The 15170-nt window shown below is 35.8% G+C and overlaps 3 protein-coding genes across 3 annotated transcripts; 2 read left to right on the top strand and 1 right to left on the bottom strand.

Moving 5' to 3' along the window:
* Positions 1 to 95: 95 nt before the first annotated feature.
* smg9 (SMG9 nonsense mediated mRNA decay factor) lies at positions 96 to 7513 on the bottom strand. The gene is made up of 13 exons (XM_084386007.1): positions 7049 to 7513; positions 6616 to 6696; positions 6284 to 6512; positions 4789 to 4886; positions 4569 to 4681; positions 4351 to 4462; positions 4181 to 4276; positions 3839 to 3924; positions 3125 to 3231; positions 2874 to 2981; positions 2648 to 2773; positions 788 to 929; positions 96 to 646 (listed from the first exon to the last, which is right to left on the bottom strand). Exons 1-13 carry the CDS (start codon positions 7190 to 7192, stop codon positions 568 to 570), a joined length of 1521 nt encoding a protein of 506 aa, XP_084242133.1. The 5' UTR covers positions 7193 to 7513; the 3' UTR covers positions 96 to 567.
* Positions 7514 to 9361: 1848 nt separating this feature from the next.
* Positions 9362 to 10094, top strand: LOC311276389 (uncharacterized protein; the record flags this gene model as incomplete). The annotated part of the gene is made up of 3 exons (XM_084386024.1): positions 9362 to 9482; positions 9651 to 9761; positions 9883 to 10094. 3 exons carry the CDS (start codon positions 9362 to 9364, stop codon positions 10092 to 10094), a joined length of 444 nt encoding a protein of 147 aa, XP_084242150.1.
* Positions 10095 to 11721: 1627 nt separating this feature from the next.
* negaly6 (neuromast-expressed gpi-anchored lymphocyte antigen 6) lies at positions 11722 to 13833 on the top strand. The gene is given in 5 exon segments (XM_084384921.1): positions 11722 to 11790; positions 12051 to 12172; positions 12255 to 12402; positions 12507 to 12617; positions 13560 to 13833. Coding segments are annotated over 5 exon segments (645 nt in total). The 5' UTR covers positions 11722 to 11741; the 3' UTR covers positions 13775 to 13833.
* Positions 13834 to 15170: the final 1337 nt, after the last annotated feature.

Here is a 15170-nt window from a genome sequence, read left to right as displayed (position 1 = left end):
ATGATAATAAACAATAAAAAATAAATAAAAAAAATACCAGGTGCAAATGGAATATTCATTGATGACTGACAACATTAAATTAAACTACCTAGAAATTAAAAATGAAACAAATAACAGTTTTATTTTCGATCTCATGAAACATTTATACAGCTGCAATTGCATCTAAGTTACAAGTTTTTGTTCAAACACAGATTTCTTAAAAGTGTGCTGTATCATACTGTTTTATTTACATCAGCTGAAAAAAATTACAAGCCTCTTCACATATTTACTACATAAAGAAAAATGTTAACATCACTGAATCTCTGCACGTCATCTCTTGCAATAACAATGAGTTTAGCACATGACTGAATGGTCCTTGTCAGGCACCTGCTAGTTTTGTAAAATAAACAACTCTGAATGCAACTCCTCCCAAACTGCAAAGCACTCCACTGTTGTGATCCAGGCCTCACAGAAGACGCTGGTTAAACCTCATTCAGCGCCACTGCACTTCTTTTCTCCCAGAACTGCCTGAGAAGAGGCCCAGTCCTCTTTAACAATGAACTCACAGGTTTCTTGACACCATCATGACTATGACAGCAGCCGGCTATACTCAGAGAGTGCAGATGACTTCTTAACTCCATCCCAAATTCTAGCAGCATAGTGAAACCTGTAAAAACACATGCAGCCATCCATCGTCTTGATATGAATTCAAATGTACATGCATGAATGGAAATACTATTATTATACTAGTATAAAATGTACATTTAAATACAGAATACAGTTCCAAAAGGAAGAACAGAAGCATTACCAGTTTTTCTCAGTGAGGATTGTGTGTGAGAGCTGACTGCGGGACATAGCCAGGATCTGACTGCGGAATTTAGAAACCAGAGAAGAAAAGCTGGGATGACCTCTGTAACCAGGCAGCAGAGAGAAAAGAGGGGGGCCTGAACCTGGTGCACAAAATATACAGACCAAATGCAACTGAAGTTAGCAGGTTCATCAAGGACAATGGAGAATCATGCTTGCTATAAATTATAGTGTTCATGAGAAAGATATAGAGAACTGTTGTGTCATTTTAAAGGCCTACTTGCATGAGATCTCTGACAATACAAGCTATATACAGTATAGTACACTGGTTAGTTATAGGTCTATAGGTAGTTACAGTCTCCCAAGATCTAAAAGTTCCCATAGGGCCATTTTCCTGGTAGCATTCGCACAGCCAGTAGGAACTCTGAAGTTAAACCGGCCGACAGTGACGTCATTTAAGCGTGGCATTCAACAACGCCAACACAGACCTGCAAACCGGTGTCTCGTATGTTCAGCTGTCCTATTGTGCTGGGTTAGACCCTACTCCGAAGAAGGAGCTTATTTAGTCCCCCCAAAAAGTTTCTTTTACTAAAATTATTACAAAAAAAAAGGTGTGTACTTCCGCTAATAGTTATTAGGAACTATGAAAAACGTAGCCTGACGTCGTCATACTCAGATTCTAGTCAGAATGTGAGTCTGATACTTCTCCATAGAGATTTGATTATGGGGCGTGTCTCAACCAAACCAGGAAAAAAAAAAAAACCTCTGCACTCAATTGGATAGACCTACAACCAATCAGAGCAACGGAGTAAATGACGCATGTTCTTCATTCATATTTTCAACCAACAAAATGTCGCGGCTCTCTGTTCCTCTTTTAAAATGAATGCGCTGTCGATATAACAGACGCGATGGCGGAATCTACACATGATGTTTCATAAACAAAGTTCGGGAGGAGCACGTACAAATAATCAATCCAATATCAACTTGTCATCAAACAATACCATGTCTAACGTTACCCGTTCTATCAGCATGAGGAAGCATATTCACTCTGTAAACTTACCTAACACTCCTTGACAGTTTTTCAGCATCCCTCCACCACCCCGAATCCTCACTCTTGTCTTGTTCTCTCACAACCAGGAATACGGGGGAGTATGGTTACCGAGCCCACAGCCCTCTCCTCGGACAGCACGTCATATACGCATTTATTCTATCAACTTATTTGTGTGAAATCTTATATACGCATTTATTCTATCTGACTAATTTGTAAATGTGAACTCGTGAAATCTCAATTCTCCAGCAGCAGTCGTCTTTGTTGTAAACTAATTCAAATCAAGCGCTCTTTGGTGACGTGGACGATTACGTTGCGTTGCTCATCTGTCCATCATCGCATAAAGCCCGCCCTGACAATTTGATTGGTCCGAACAATTTTTGTTCGGGCATAATAGCTCCTCAACGGACCGAGTCCAGACCGAACTTCCCGACCAAAAAATGTTGTGGGCGGGGTTCGGGCTGGCAGCCAGGCTATGAAAAACGTTTATCGAGCGTGAAAGTTTCATAAGTAATAAAACATCTAATTTATTATTTTCTGTGATATAAAAATTGCATTATATTTTTGTATTAAATTGTTATTATTTATTATAAATGTTATCAAAAACAAAGCAACGAACAGCAGTATTTAGCACTAAAAAATGTATTTAACTAAAAAGACAAAAAGAACAAAATTACAGAAAATGCCTCTTGACTTCCGGAAACACTTTTGGTTATGACACACAAAATGATTTCTTTGGGCTTGTTCCTTGAAATGCTGCTACAATTCTGATATTTAGCTTAACATTTAGCTAAACACCAAATCTTTTCTGACCTGCTCTTGTCAAAGCATCTTCCCCATCATTCTCCATCATAGGTAAGAGGAAAAGATTGACTTCTGCCTCCAAGTAATCTCGACTCAGTCCAGGGAATATGTTACAATCCAGCATGGATAATGTGCCTTCAACAGGAAGCAAAAAAAAGGGTCAATCAGCCAAACACCAAATCACTAATCACGTGGTGTTAATGAATGCGTTTACTGTCACGTAAAGGGAACTGACCTTTATATTTTAAGTGGGAATGGGCCATAAGCTTGTCAACTGCCATATGCATCTTCTTCAGGTTTCTTGGACAGAACTCCTCCCTCCTCGCTTTGTTCTGCAAGAAAACTATGAAAATAGAAAGAAAGGATATGCGTTAAACCTTTATACACAACTAAATCTGTGAGCATTTGCCAGCAGCTTCAGATATTACAAATGTTAAAGTACAATTTATTACAGCCCATATAACAGAACATTTATAGTTTTCTTACCTATGTGGGGGTAATACTCAGAGCCATCATCTGCCCCTGAGGAGCCGGTGCTGTCATGACTGGCAGATGGAGTCGAGGGTTTCAGCATCTCAGCAGTCTGCAGAAACCTGGTTACGGACACGGCTGTTAGTTTTATGCAACATAGAGTCTCCAGACTCCAGGACACGGAGTGATGACGCCAATATTTAATGTATGAATAGGAGGCCATGATGACGAATAGGAGGCCATGATGACAGACAAAGGCCAGAGGGAAAATTTGGCCAGGATGCCGGGGTAACACCCTTATTCTTTGTGTGTGTCTGTGCGTGTGTGTGTGTGTGTGTATATATATATATATATATATATACTGTATATATATATATGCATACTGTTCAAGTATGTTTAGTATTTAAAGTATTAAAAATGTAGGACACATTAAATGGACCAAAAGTGATAGTAAAGAAATGTATAGTTATAGTTTTTTGAAGTTTCTATTAATCAAAGAATCGTTAAAAATGTCCATTTTAAAATATATTCAAATTTAAGTTATTTTAAAGTGTAATAATTAAAAATATTACTGTTTTTAGTGTTTTAAATGCCTTAACAGACTCAAAAAACATTTTGAACAGTAGTGTATATACAGTACATACATAGTTATGAAACTAATTGTTCAAATTTTGTTAAATTATTTCCATGTCATTGTAATTGAAGCATACGTGCAATGAAGTAGCGTACCTATATAAGTTGATATCAGTGAACCAGTCCTGAATCACAATCACAACATGACATACGGTAAAGAGGAAGGCCGTGATCTGCAGAGACTAAACCAAACAGTTGGAAATGGGGAAAAGAAAAAGGGAGAATTTCAGTTTACAATTTTTTTGTAAAGTAGTATTATTTGGATATTGCAACATGGGTACATGACATATAATCTATAGAATACTATTTGTAAAAGTCTGACATCATTAATAATATTAAAACATGGCATACTGTAGTAATTATTAATATATATTTTTTAATTATTGTACAAAATTATTTGTAAAATGGTACATGACAGAGTGTCCTTCAACAACTCACCTGCATCTCCACATACGTGTGTGGGAGGTTGTATTCGGGCGGAAGCTTGCGGTCATTGTTAATGAGATGATCCAAAATAGAAGGGCTCAAAATTGGCTGAAGATGACAAAAAGCATTATTTTATCAAGTAGCTGCCTGCATTCTGTGTGTGTGTGTGACTCTAGTCTGACCTGCGTGTCCAGAAAGATGACCCTCTCCTGAGTGATGTAGAAATCGATTCCACTGCTCTGGTTCCCAGCTCTCTCCTTGATCTCCTGCGTCTGAGCTCTGAATACATACGCCCTGTTTAACAGAGAATCAATGGGTGAAACCCAATAACAATCAAGTGGAATACAAGGCGAATAAATTGGTAAGAAACACAGAATCATGATGTTAATGAAGGACTAACCGCTGGTCCTCCTCAGGGCTGTTTGCAGACAGGAGAGACATGATTGTGGACTTGCCTGTGCCTTGTAGCCCAATGACTCCAACTACTAACATATCCGTCTGATCTCGCAGATACTGAGATACACAGTAAACACACATTCAGCATACATTCACCTGACAATTATGCACAAGATACAAAACACAACATCATTAATTTCTTAACAGAATAAACATGCCCTTGCCTCCATAGCGCTGTCACACCAATTCATTTGGTCATCCACCAGCTTAATGCTGTGCTTCATCTTCTCAGGGGGGAGGAGCTTAGTCTGGCCAATCACAGCTGAAAATCACATGGTGAAAGATGATGATTAGTTTATCACAGAAAAAAATCACAAACTAAAACAGACACATAATAACAGTTTAAAGCTTACATGTTTAAATATCTGCGTTGAAAACACCACTGTTATGAGATAAAGATGAGTTAAAGTCCCCATGAAATCAAAAACGACAATTCTTGAAGTATTTATTATGATTTATCTGATCTCATGTGAGTAACAGGTTGTCCCACTCTTGTGGCAAAATAATGCCATCAAAAATAAGAGGTCACCCAAAGCTATAAATCTACTGGAACAGTGTTTTTCTGATATTTTCCAGACTAATGCAAAGGCCTATTGATTTAGAAGCCTTGATGGCGGGTCTAGGAATTGTAGACTCTAATACAGCTAAAAACAGTGCGGTTATTTCATTCGACAATCTACTAGCACAAAAATTATTATTATTAAACTGTAAACAGAAAGCTGCACATACACACTTACATCTGATTAGGGGGATGCAATGAAGCATTTGGAGCTAGAGAAAATTTGATTCTCTTTGAAAAAGAAAGAAGTTTATTTTCTTCACGGATACACAGGATATATATCACATAACCTGTATTATTTGATCTCAAATAATACCAACCAGAGATGGAGACTGATGTTCAAATGCCTTCAGATAGACTTTGGAATTAGCTTATGTAAATTCAGCCGTTTATGTTGAACAAGCTCTTGAAAATGCGTAATTGTAATAATGAACAAAAAAAAGTCTATAAGAGACACTGAAAGTTGATATTTATGGCACTTTAAAAAGGCAGGTCTATATATTTTTTTCCTTTCACCCCTTTTGTGTTATTGTTGGATGTTGTGGGAGTTATTCTGTGGTTGATGTGTGAATGAGTATGTGTAGGTTTATATGTACTGTGTGGTTTTGCTATGTTTAACAAAAATCCAATAAATAAAAAAAAATTTAAAAGAAGATGATTAGTCAATTTTGATTTCGTGGTGACTTTTAAGGCCCCGATATACTTCAAGCGAAATTGAAGAACGAACCGGTAAGACGTCAATTTGAACAAAACCAGGCCAAACGTTTTTTTGGTATCTATAAAGTGGTATATAAATAAACGTGACGTGACTTTACTGGAGCTCCCATTGCTATGATCAGATGCTTTCTTAACTACTGTTTTCTCATTGCTGTCATTTTTGTTGTTTATTTTCTTATTGATAGGAGAGTGCGCAGCACATATTAACAACACATTGATTTAAACGTACTCTCAGCAGTGTGGGCGGCGTCGGGATGTTCACTAACATTATATCGCTGCTCACGTGTTTCAAACTTCTTTTCCCCCCAAAGTGAAGAACGAGAAACAACTTCGACGTGAGTATATCAGGGCCTTAAGGAGAGAAACGTGAAAAAACTACTGACGATCCACAGCTCCACCGGACGCAGCTGAGCCCATGCCTCTGTTCTGGATCTGATACACAGGTTGAGTTGGCCGCTGACCTTCCCTCTCCAGTTTGACAGTTCCTGCACCTGAGGCTGAAGGAGGCACATCAGGAGCGTTCCCAGGTTTCCCCCCTTCATCTCTGGTCTTAATGAGCATGATCGGCTTTTCCAAAGACGCGGCTCCACTCGCTGGAGCACTTGGTTTGGACTGAAACCGAACCAAGACAATATTATACATCAGTAGTTCTATATATAGAACTATTCACTTATATTGTTTGCTTGTGTAGGATAAACATAAATGATATTTATACACTTATTCGCTCTCCTGGAGGTTTAGCAAGAATAATGGGGGTCTTCTGTAGAAGAGGTCCTGTAGCTTCCTCACTCCCATCCTGAGAGTACATGATAATAATATCATACAAATCAAGTTTTTAAAAACGCAAAGGGGGGAACAATGGAAAAATATTAATAAATGTATAAAAATAAATAGTTTTGAATAAAATAAACAAGTATTTAATTATTTAAATCAATATTAAAAACAGATTAAAGTATAGAACAAAATACACAAATAAAAAATATTTAAATAAATAATACATCTAAAAATGCATTATTATAGCGAGTAGAAAAAAAAACAGTCTACATTTTTCACATTTATAATATTAATTATACATTTATAATATGTTTAACTCATTATTCAAAAATCATGTTTAGGTAGACAGCTCCTGTTTTGGCACAGAATCTCACCCTGCGCTCACGGGGAACATAGTCTCGATCCCGACTGGGTCCGGAGAGGTTTTGTCCAGGCGGTCCTGGGTCTCGGTCTCGCCGTCGTCTCCTCCTCCTCCCCTGTCCGTACATACCAGGCTGACTGTGACCGGACTCAGACATGCTTGCTTGCTAAATACTATTATTGAGTGCTGGACTTCTCACTATTATGACTATTCTTGCAAAGCTTAATGTTCAACTCGAGTATTTGCCATTCTAACTTTTATAGTGTTTAATGAGGCAGGACATTACATATCAAAACATAATAACTAATAGCTCACAAATTCGGACTGTCGACACCCATTACTTACTAATAAATGACTAATGGCTCATTTATATTTCTTCTACAATATTGTAGTATTTAAAATGAAGATGTCAGCGTCCACAGGTACCAGACTGTGCCGGTACGAATCTGAAAATAGGCCGATGAGGAAACGCAATGTCGGCTTTTGGTTCCGATCATTTGGTTCATAAAATCGCATGGGCAGTCAGTCAAACTATATAAAATAGGATTGTATAGCCTAATAAAATTGTATTCATTTATTTGTTTGTTTGATTGCCCAGCAAAGCTCTATTGGACTGTTAAGCATACAAAATAATTATTTGAATTTTTTTTTTAATTTTAAATAATACGTTTTTTTACGCATTCATGATTCAAACTTGCAATTTTAAGATTCAATGGCCATTTTATTTTTTACAGAAATAAAGATTAAATAAAAACAAACCATATTGCGACAATAGAAAGAATTCAGTCTCATCATGTCGTGCACACTCGCATCATCAGTCATCATCAGTCACGCATGTCGTTGTGCACACACGCATCATTACAAAAATTTGTTTTAAAAAGGTCAGCGTCACAGAAAAATGCAAAAATAGGGAAAAACTAAACATGTCATGTTCGAAAAATTCGTAGTTGTGGGATAGGACAAGCCATCTGTGATAAATGTATGAGTATGACGTATTTATGAAATACATCCAATTTATTTAAAAAATGTCTCACTTCATATTAAGTGTCTTTGACTATGTACTAGCATTTAAATTCATCATTTGATACAATGCACTTATTGTGTAGGCCTACATACGTTTTTTACACTACATGTATTTGAAAATCTACCTGCATGTAATTATAACTGTAATTAATTTCTGTAATCACATCTATAATTACACTGTTGACAAACCCACCCTTAAACCTAACCATACCACCACACCAGTCCTAACCTTACCCGTATCTCACCACAATAGCAGCAAAACATTTTTGCAATATAAACAAGAACACATTGTACCTAAAAAACATTATGTAAACACATAGATACCTCTATAAAGTGTGATAAAAAAATAAAAAAAATTATACAATTCTGAATTATCTGTAAATGCAAGAATAAAATACATTTTAGACTTAGTGTTCATTTGTAAGTGCAGTGCACTAGGTGACGTTTTAAAGGGAAAGGGTGATGAATGCGTTATTTACTTTATATGTAATGAATATTTCTTCAGGGGAACAAAAAAGTAGATATTTTGAAGTATGTATCAGCGATTTGTCCATATAGTGAAAGTCAGTGGGGCCCAAGACAACACTGGACCTCACTGACCTTCATTTCATTATATCCCTTTCACAATAAACACTTCACAATAAGGTTCAATTTGTTAACATAATCCATAGGTTTCATGACAATGAAAAATACTTTCACATTGATCATTTATTAATTTGAGATCATATTTGACCTTTCACTAAAAAAAGTTAATGTATTAAAAAATCAAATCCAATGCAAATCAAGCCAGTGGAAATACATATATAAGAACTCATCCCGGCAAGCTGACATCCTTCACTCAGTCCAACTATGGCACTGCACATCACTCTGCTTCTCACCTGTGTTTTTTTCTCCAAAGGTAAAGTGTGCACAGTCTATTTTAAATGTGCACTATTTGTTTCTGCTCAATAATTTACAAATTTATTCTGCATGTTTTTTTATTTAAGTAATATATAAGATACAAATAGGCATTCCTGTATAAGATTGGTGCTTCCTTTTGTAAACAAATTCACACTGTATTATTTCAATGTATTATTTATCTAATTTTTCAGCACTGTCACTGAGGTGTAATGGATGTCCAGGCCTACCAGGAACATGCATACAAAGTTTAATAACCTGTCCATCTCGTTGTGGCTCCAAGACCACAAACGTATACGCATGTAAGAATAACACGATTCTGAAAAATGTGTAAGTTAGGGTTTTTGTTACTGAAGGGGTTTTAATGTTGGTCTTTGTAGATGGCAGAAAAATAAACAGTATCAGCATGAAGAGCTGCGGAGATTCAAATGTGTGTGTTAATGGGAGCATGAATTCTGGACAAAGCAAAGTGACCCTCAACTACCAATGCTGTAATGCAGATTTATGCAACTCTCAAACTGCACCAGGTTAGTGAGTATAGCTCTTTTTTTCTTTTGACATTATTTTATATTATCAGTAGTTTTTATTTATTTATACTATTTATAATTCATATATATAGTACTCACGATGTACAAGAGGTTGAGGTCAATTTGATTTATTTCATCATCATTTATTTATTTATGTAACCTATACAGACTTGCCACAACAGTCTCTCAACGGGAAGCGATGTTTCACCTGCAATGGCACTGACTGCTCAAAACCGTTGGCTTGTGAGGGCGATGAGACTCAGTGCTTTATTACAAAAGGTGAAGCAATTTTTGTTTTTGTTTTAATGAATCTATGCATAGACAGAATACCACTGCTAATTATTGGTAGTTTTTATTTAGGACGTTAAACCATTTACACCAGCTCTTCTTTTTCTCTCAGTTGACATCAGTGGAAAGAACGTGACCATGAAAGGATGTTCAAGCAAGTTGTTCTGTGGGCTCAACGCAACACAATCTCTGGGATTACCCGTTCAGGGCTATGGCTTTGGCGTTTACATGAAATGCTGTGAGGGAAACCTGTGTAACGCTGCTCACAGCTTGAGAGTTTATTTTGTGATGCTGGTACCTCTTCTCTCTATATTTGTGTTCTGATACATGCAGAACATCTTTTGCAAAACATTTGTAATCTAATTAAATGTCTTGTGTTTGGGAGTTGGCTGTCTGAATGAGCCTCAGGTGATTCACAACAACGTTTTTTTTTTTAATCTGTCGATAGACAGGAGGAGATGGAGACCTCTGGTGGTGGAGGAAATTGTATAAGAAATAATTATTTTAATTAAGAATGCTTTATTTAATCTCCAGACTGTTCAAAATGTTCTTGTTTTTCATGTCTTTATGTATATCTATTGTAAACAGTTTCATAGCATTCTACACTGTAAAAAAGAAAGTTGCAGCTACCTTAAATTTTTAAGTACAGTCAACTTACATCACATGAGTTGAATCTTGTATAACTTATAAAAAAGTTGAAAATTGTTTAACTTATTTTGATGAGTTAAAGCAATGTAAAATCATATGTTGTCATAACTTATTGATCATAACGTTTTTACAGTGTACCGTTAGCAATATAGCTAAAAGGCTTGTTGTTATTCTACTAAGCCAACCTATATCATACAAATCCTGGAACTGTATGGGGCTAAAATAAATGATTGTAAAAATGATTTTAAAGGGGTTGTATCATGACAAACTACTGTTTTCCTTGAATGTTTGAAGAAGAAGAAAACAATACTGAAAAAAGCTCCAGGACCTAAAACCGGTCACACAGAAACACAACAGTGTAACCATTTCCATAAGATAAAATGCTAAATAATATCTGTATAGAGACGTAAAGCTTATGAATTTGACTCTGCCAATGTTGGTCCTTTGTAGCCATAGACCGACGGTTAAATTACAGTCCTATATTACCATAAACTGCTATGAAATTACCATTATTTGTAGCATTAAAGAAAGATTAAAATGCAGGCCTGCAACATAAAAGTAAAAGAGAAGATAAATATTTCATATTTTTTATAGTTTTGGTTCAAAAACAAACACGTGTGAGATGAAGAATTCATGTTATTTTACGTTTTTAATGTATAGAACAGAGATAAACAGGAAAGCAGTGGGAGAAAAGGAGGGAATATGATCATGATGTGACCTCATCCTGCGCTAACATGTGTATATACTGTATATATATATATATATATATATATTAAATACAAAGCAATCTACAGAATTGTGTTTGTGATGATTACTTTGCTTTCATGTGTTGTTTTATAGCAAAACATTTTACAATAATCTACTTTTTTTTGTCTACACAACACTGCCTATAGCATTTTCCCCCTTGTAATTCAGTCATTTTCTGTTAATACCTAATACAGTCATACAACACACAGGCCATACAACACATGTATAGCACAGGATGAGGTCACATCATGATCATATTCCCTCCTTTTCTCCCACTTCTTTCCTGTTTATCGCTACTGTTCTATACAATAAAAACGTAAAATAACATGAATTCTTCATCTCTCCCTCCATCACACGCGTACTATACATTCTCATACCAGTATCAATCAATAAACCAACAAGTTTCAAGTCTTCAGATTCACTGTAAAAACTAGAAAATTATAGCTGCGACACGTTGGCAACTTTTTTTTTCTTTTTTTTTTTGAGGTAACAGTATCAGTTTCAGCATGTTTCATGTTTCTGAGGGATGTAGTCTCCTGTCCCTCCCTTCTCATCTCAGTCTGAGCTCAAATCAAAATGGCACAGTTTATCCTCTTTATTCTCATGAGTACACTTTTCTACAAAGGTAATTGTTGGATTTTTTTATTTATTTAGTACTAAGTGTAAATTATTGTGTAGGCTTTGCTGTCCTGTAATAGTATCAATGTAGTAGGCCTAGACATTAACATCAATAATGTATTTCCTTAAGATTTACTTTGCATTATGCCATATTTTCTGAAATGATATGCTTTGACCATACTTTTCTAAAAGAGCAATTTATTTTTAAATGTTTGTTTGTTTCGAATTGCAGTGCTTAAAGATTTATTTAGACTTGTTCAATTTCAGCTAATTCCCTAACCTGCTATCAGTGCATTCCTGAGACGTCAACTAAATGCGTTGAAACTAAAGTAGAGTGTCCTGTCGGTCAGTGTGGGACCATGAAAACCACATCTTATACAGGCAAGTTTTGTGGCAGACTCAATATTTGAACTGAAATTCACTCTGTCTTATGTTTTAAAAACGTGTCCAATGTGAATTTCTACTGTAGGAAACAACAAACTGGCTGACATGATTATGAAGAACTGCTCCGTGACTCAACAATGCGTGACTGCATCTGTAAACTTTGGAATTACAAATATTGTTATGAACAATGAGTGCTGCGGCACTAACCTGTGCAATAATAACCAAAGCATACCAGGTACGTTTAACGCAAGAGACAATAATACATAAGAGTCAAGCATTTGTTGCTTTAATTATAAGAGTAAAGCACATGTTGTTGCTTTAATTATGCATATTTCATAGATTCACCCAGTAGGATCCCAAATGGAATAGATTGCTACACCTGCAATGGAGAAGACTGCTCATCAACTTTACCTTGTGTTGACGATGAAGTTCATTGTATCAAGGCAACAGGTAAGATAAAACACAAGACAAGAGAGTAGTGAGATAAAAATGGTCAGTCTGAGTAAACAAAGCTCTATTGAATTGTTAATATTATTATTTCCAAATCACACGTAAAGTGCAGAAAAGGGACTGAACGCATTTCACTGTTTTAAGGGAATCTTAATTAGATTCGGTTTTTACATTCAATTGTGTGTGTGTGTATATGTATGTGTGTGTCACATATATATTATTCTTATATATATATTCTTATAAAAAAATTTTTTTAAATGAATGCTGTTCTTTTGAAACTCCAATTCATCAAAGAATCCTGAAAGAAAAACAATCACGGTTTTCACACACACACACACACACACACACACACACACACACACACACACACACACACACACACACACACACAGACAAAACATTTTTTTTCAAAAATGTTTCTTGAGCACCAAATCAGCAAAGATTTCTGAATGATCATGTGACACTGAAAGCTCCTGAAAATTCAGCTTTGCCTTCACAGAAACAAATAACTTTTTTAAAAATCAAAACACTAAAATCGAAAACAGCTATTTTAAATTGTAATACGTATTTTTATTAAATAAATTGAGAATTCTTAAAAAATATATATCTTAACAACCCCCAAAATGTTAAAAGGTATTGCACATTAGATTGCATTAGAAAACTGAGGTTAGATTGGTTTTAAAAAGGTTGGTTAAATATAGGAGATATAATATGAGCTTATGGGAATTTCTGACATAACATGTCATAGGAGAATGCTCTGCGGGCGATGGAACGGTTTTATTTTTCAAAGGCTCACTGCCCCAAATAATATTTTTTGTGCCATTGTTATTGACATCAACAACAGTCATCATCAGTTGTTTTATCACATTTCTTCTTAAAATAACAGAATGACTGTGTGATCCTTTTCATTGCCCTGGATTTATCCTACCATTTTATCAACAGTGAATACTGATGGACAGAAGATGATAATGAGAGGATGTGCAACCCGAAGTTTCTGTAGTGGTGACCTGTCCACCCAGATCGGCCAGTCCAGCACATCATCAGTGGACCTGACCTGCTGTGAAGGACCTCTCTGTAACAGCGCTCAAACCGTCACTCCGGGACGCTGCTTTCAGCTGGGGCTTCTGGTGCATGCCATCGTACAGATGTCGTTCTGAGCTTCCAGCTGTGTCATGATGCTCTTTGAGGCTTCAATTCTACTAGAAAATAAATAAAATCCAACCAACATTCTTATATGTTGGTTGTACTAATTACAAATGCTAATACAAGTATGCTGTTAAAGCCTGATCCTGCTTATGAAAGTATAGAACGTGTAAGCATCGGTGTTACATCATTTTTGTCAAGTTGTTGTATTTTGTATATACTGAAATTTTCATTTAGACAATTTTGCTTCTAGCAATATTCACAAAAATAGCTATAAAAAAATCTGCAAGCAATGACCAGTAACTGTATTGTATGTTTTTTTTATATGTATAATTAACACAGCTTTGGTTAGAACCTGTTCTTCAGAAACTGGTGTGTAACAGAGTACTTGTTTGCTGATATTTTCCTTTTAAGAGAGAGTAGATTTTCAAAATGGAATCAAGTTTCAATACACTAATATATTGTTGCACAAATCTTTTATGCCTTGGGTCTCAGAATTGTCTTGGACAAAGGAAATGAAATCTGATGATCTCAAAGCTTCTTGTTTCACCTCTTTTTTTTTGGTGCTTTTGCTTACTTTAATATATTTGCGCACACATACCTTTCAAAACTTTGGGGGTGGGTGAGAAGATTTTCAAGAAAGCCACATTTATTTGATCAAAAATACAGTAATATATTGTTCATTATTATAATTTAAAATAAGTTTTCTAATGTAATATATTTTAAAATGTAATTTATTCATGTGATGCAAAGCATATGCATTTTCAGCATCATTACTCCAGTCTTCAGTGTCACATGATCTTTCAGAAATTATTCTAATATGCTGATTTCTTCTTATTATCAGTGTTGGAAATAGTTGTGCTCCTTTATATTTTTGTGGAAACCATCATTTCCATCGTTTTTTCCCACCAGGATTTAAAGGGTTAGTTCACCCAAAAATTAAAATTCTGTCAGTAATTACTCACCCTCATGTTGTTCCAACCCCGTAAGACCTTCGTTCATCTTCGGAACACAAATTAAGATATTTTTGATTAAATCTGAGTGCTGTCTCACTCCTCCATAGGCTTCTAAGACATTATAACTTGCTGGCCCAGAAAATGTATTAAAGACATCGTTAATATAGTCCAAGTGACTCCAATGGCTCAATCTTAAGTTTATAAAGCGACGAGAATACTTTTTGTGCGCAAAAACAAACAAAAATAACGACATTATTCCACTTTTCATTTCCTTCTCTCTAGGCCTCGAGTCTTTTCACGTAGCGCGTCTGTGCACGTCACCACGTAAGACACACATGACTAGCGTCGGCCAATAGTGAGCCTACGTGGTGAAGTGCAACACAGACGCGCTACGCTTAAACACTACGTGAAAAGACTCGAGGCCCAGAGAGAAGGAAATGAAAAGTGGAATAAA

This window comes from Rutilus rutilus, assembly GCF_951802725.1.
Source record: "Rutilus rutilus genome assembly, chromosome: 17".
Classification (NCBI taxonomy): Eukaryota; Metazoa; Chordata; class Actinopteri; order Cypriniformes; family Leuciscidae; genus Rutilus; species Rutilus rutilus.
Note: the sequence above shows the minus strand (reverse complement) of the source record. Positions and strands in the feature narration are given on the sequence as shown.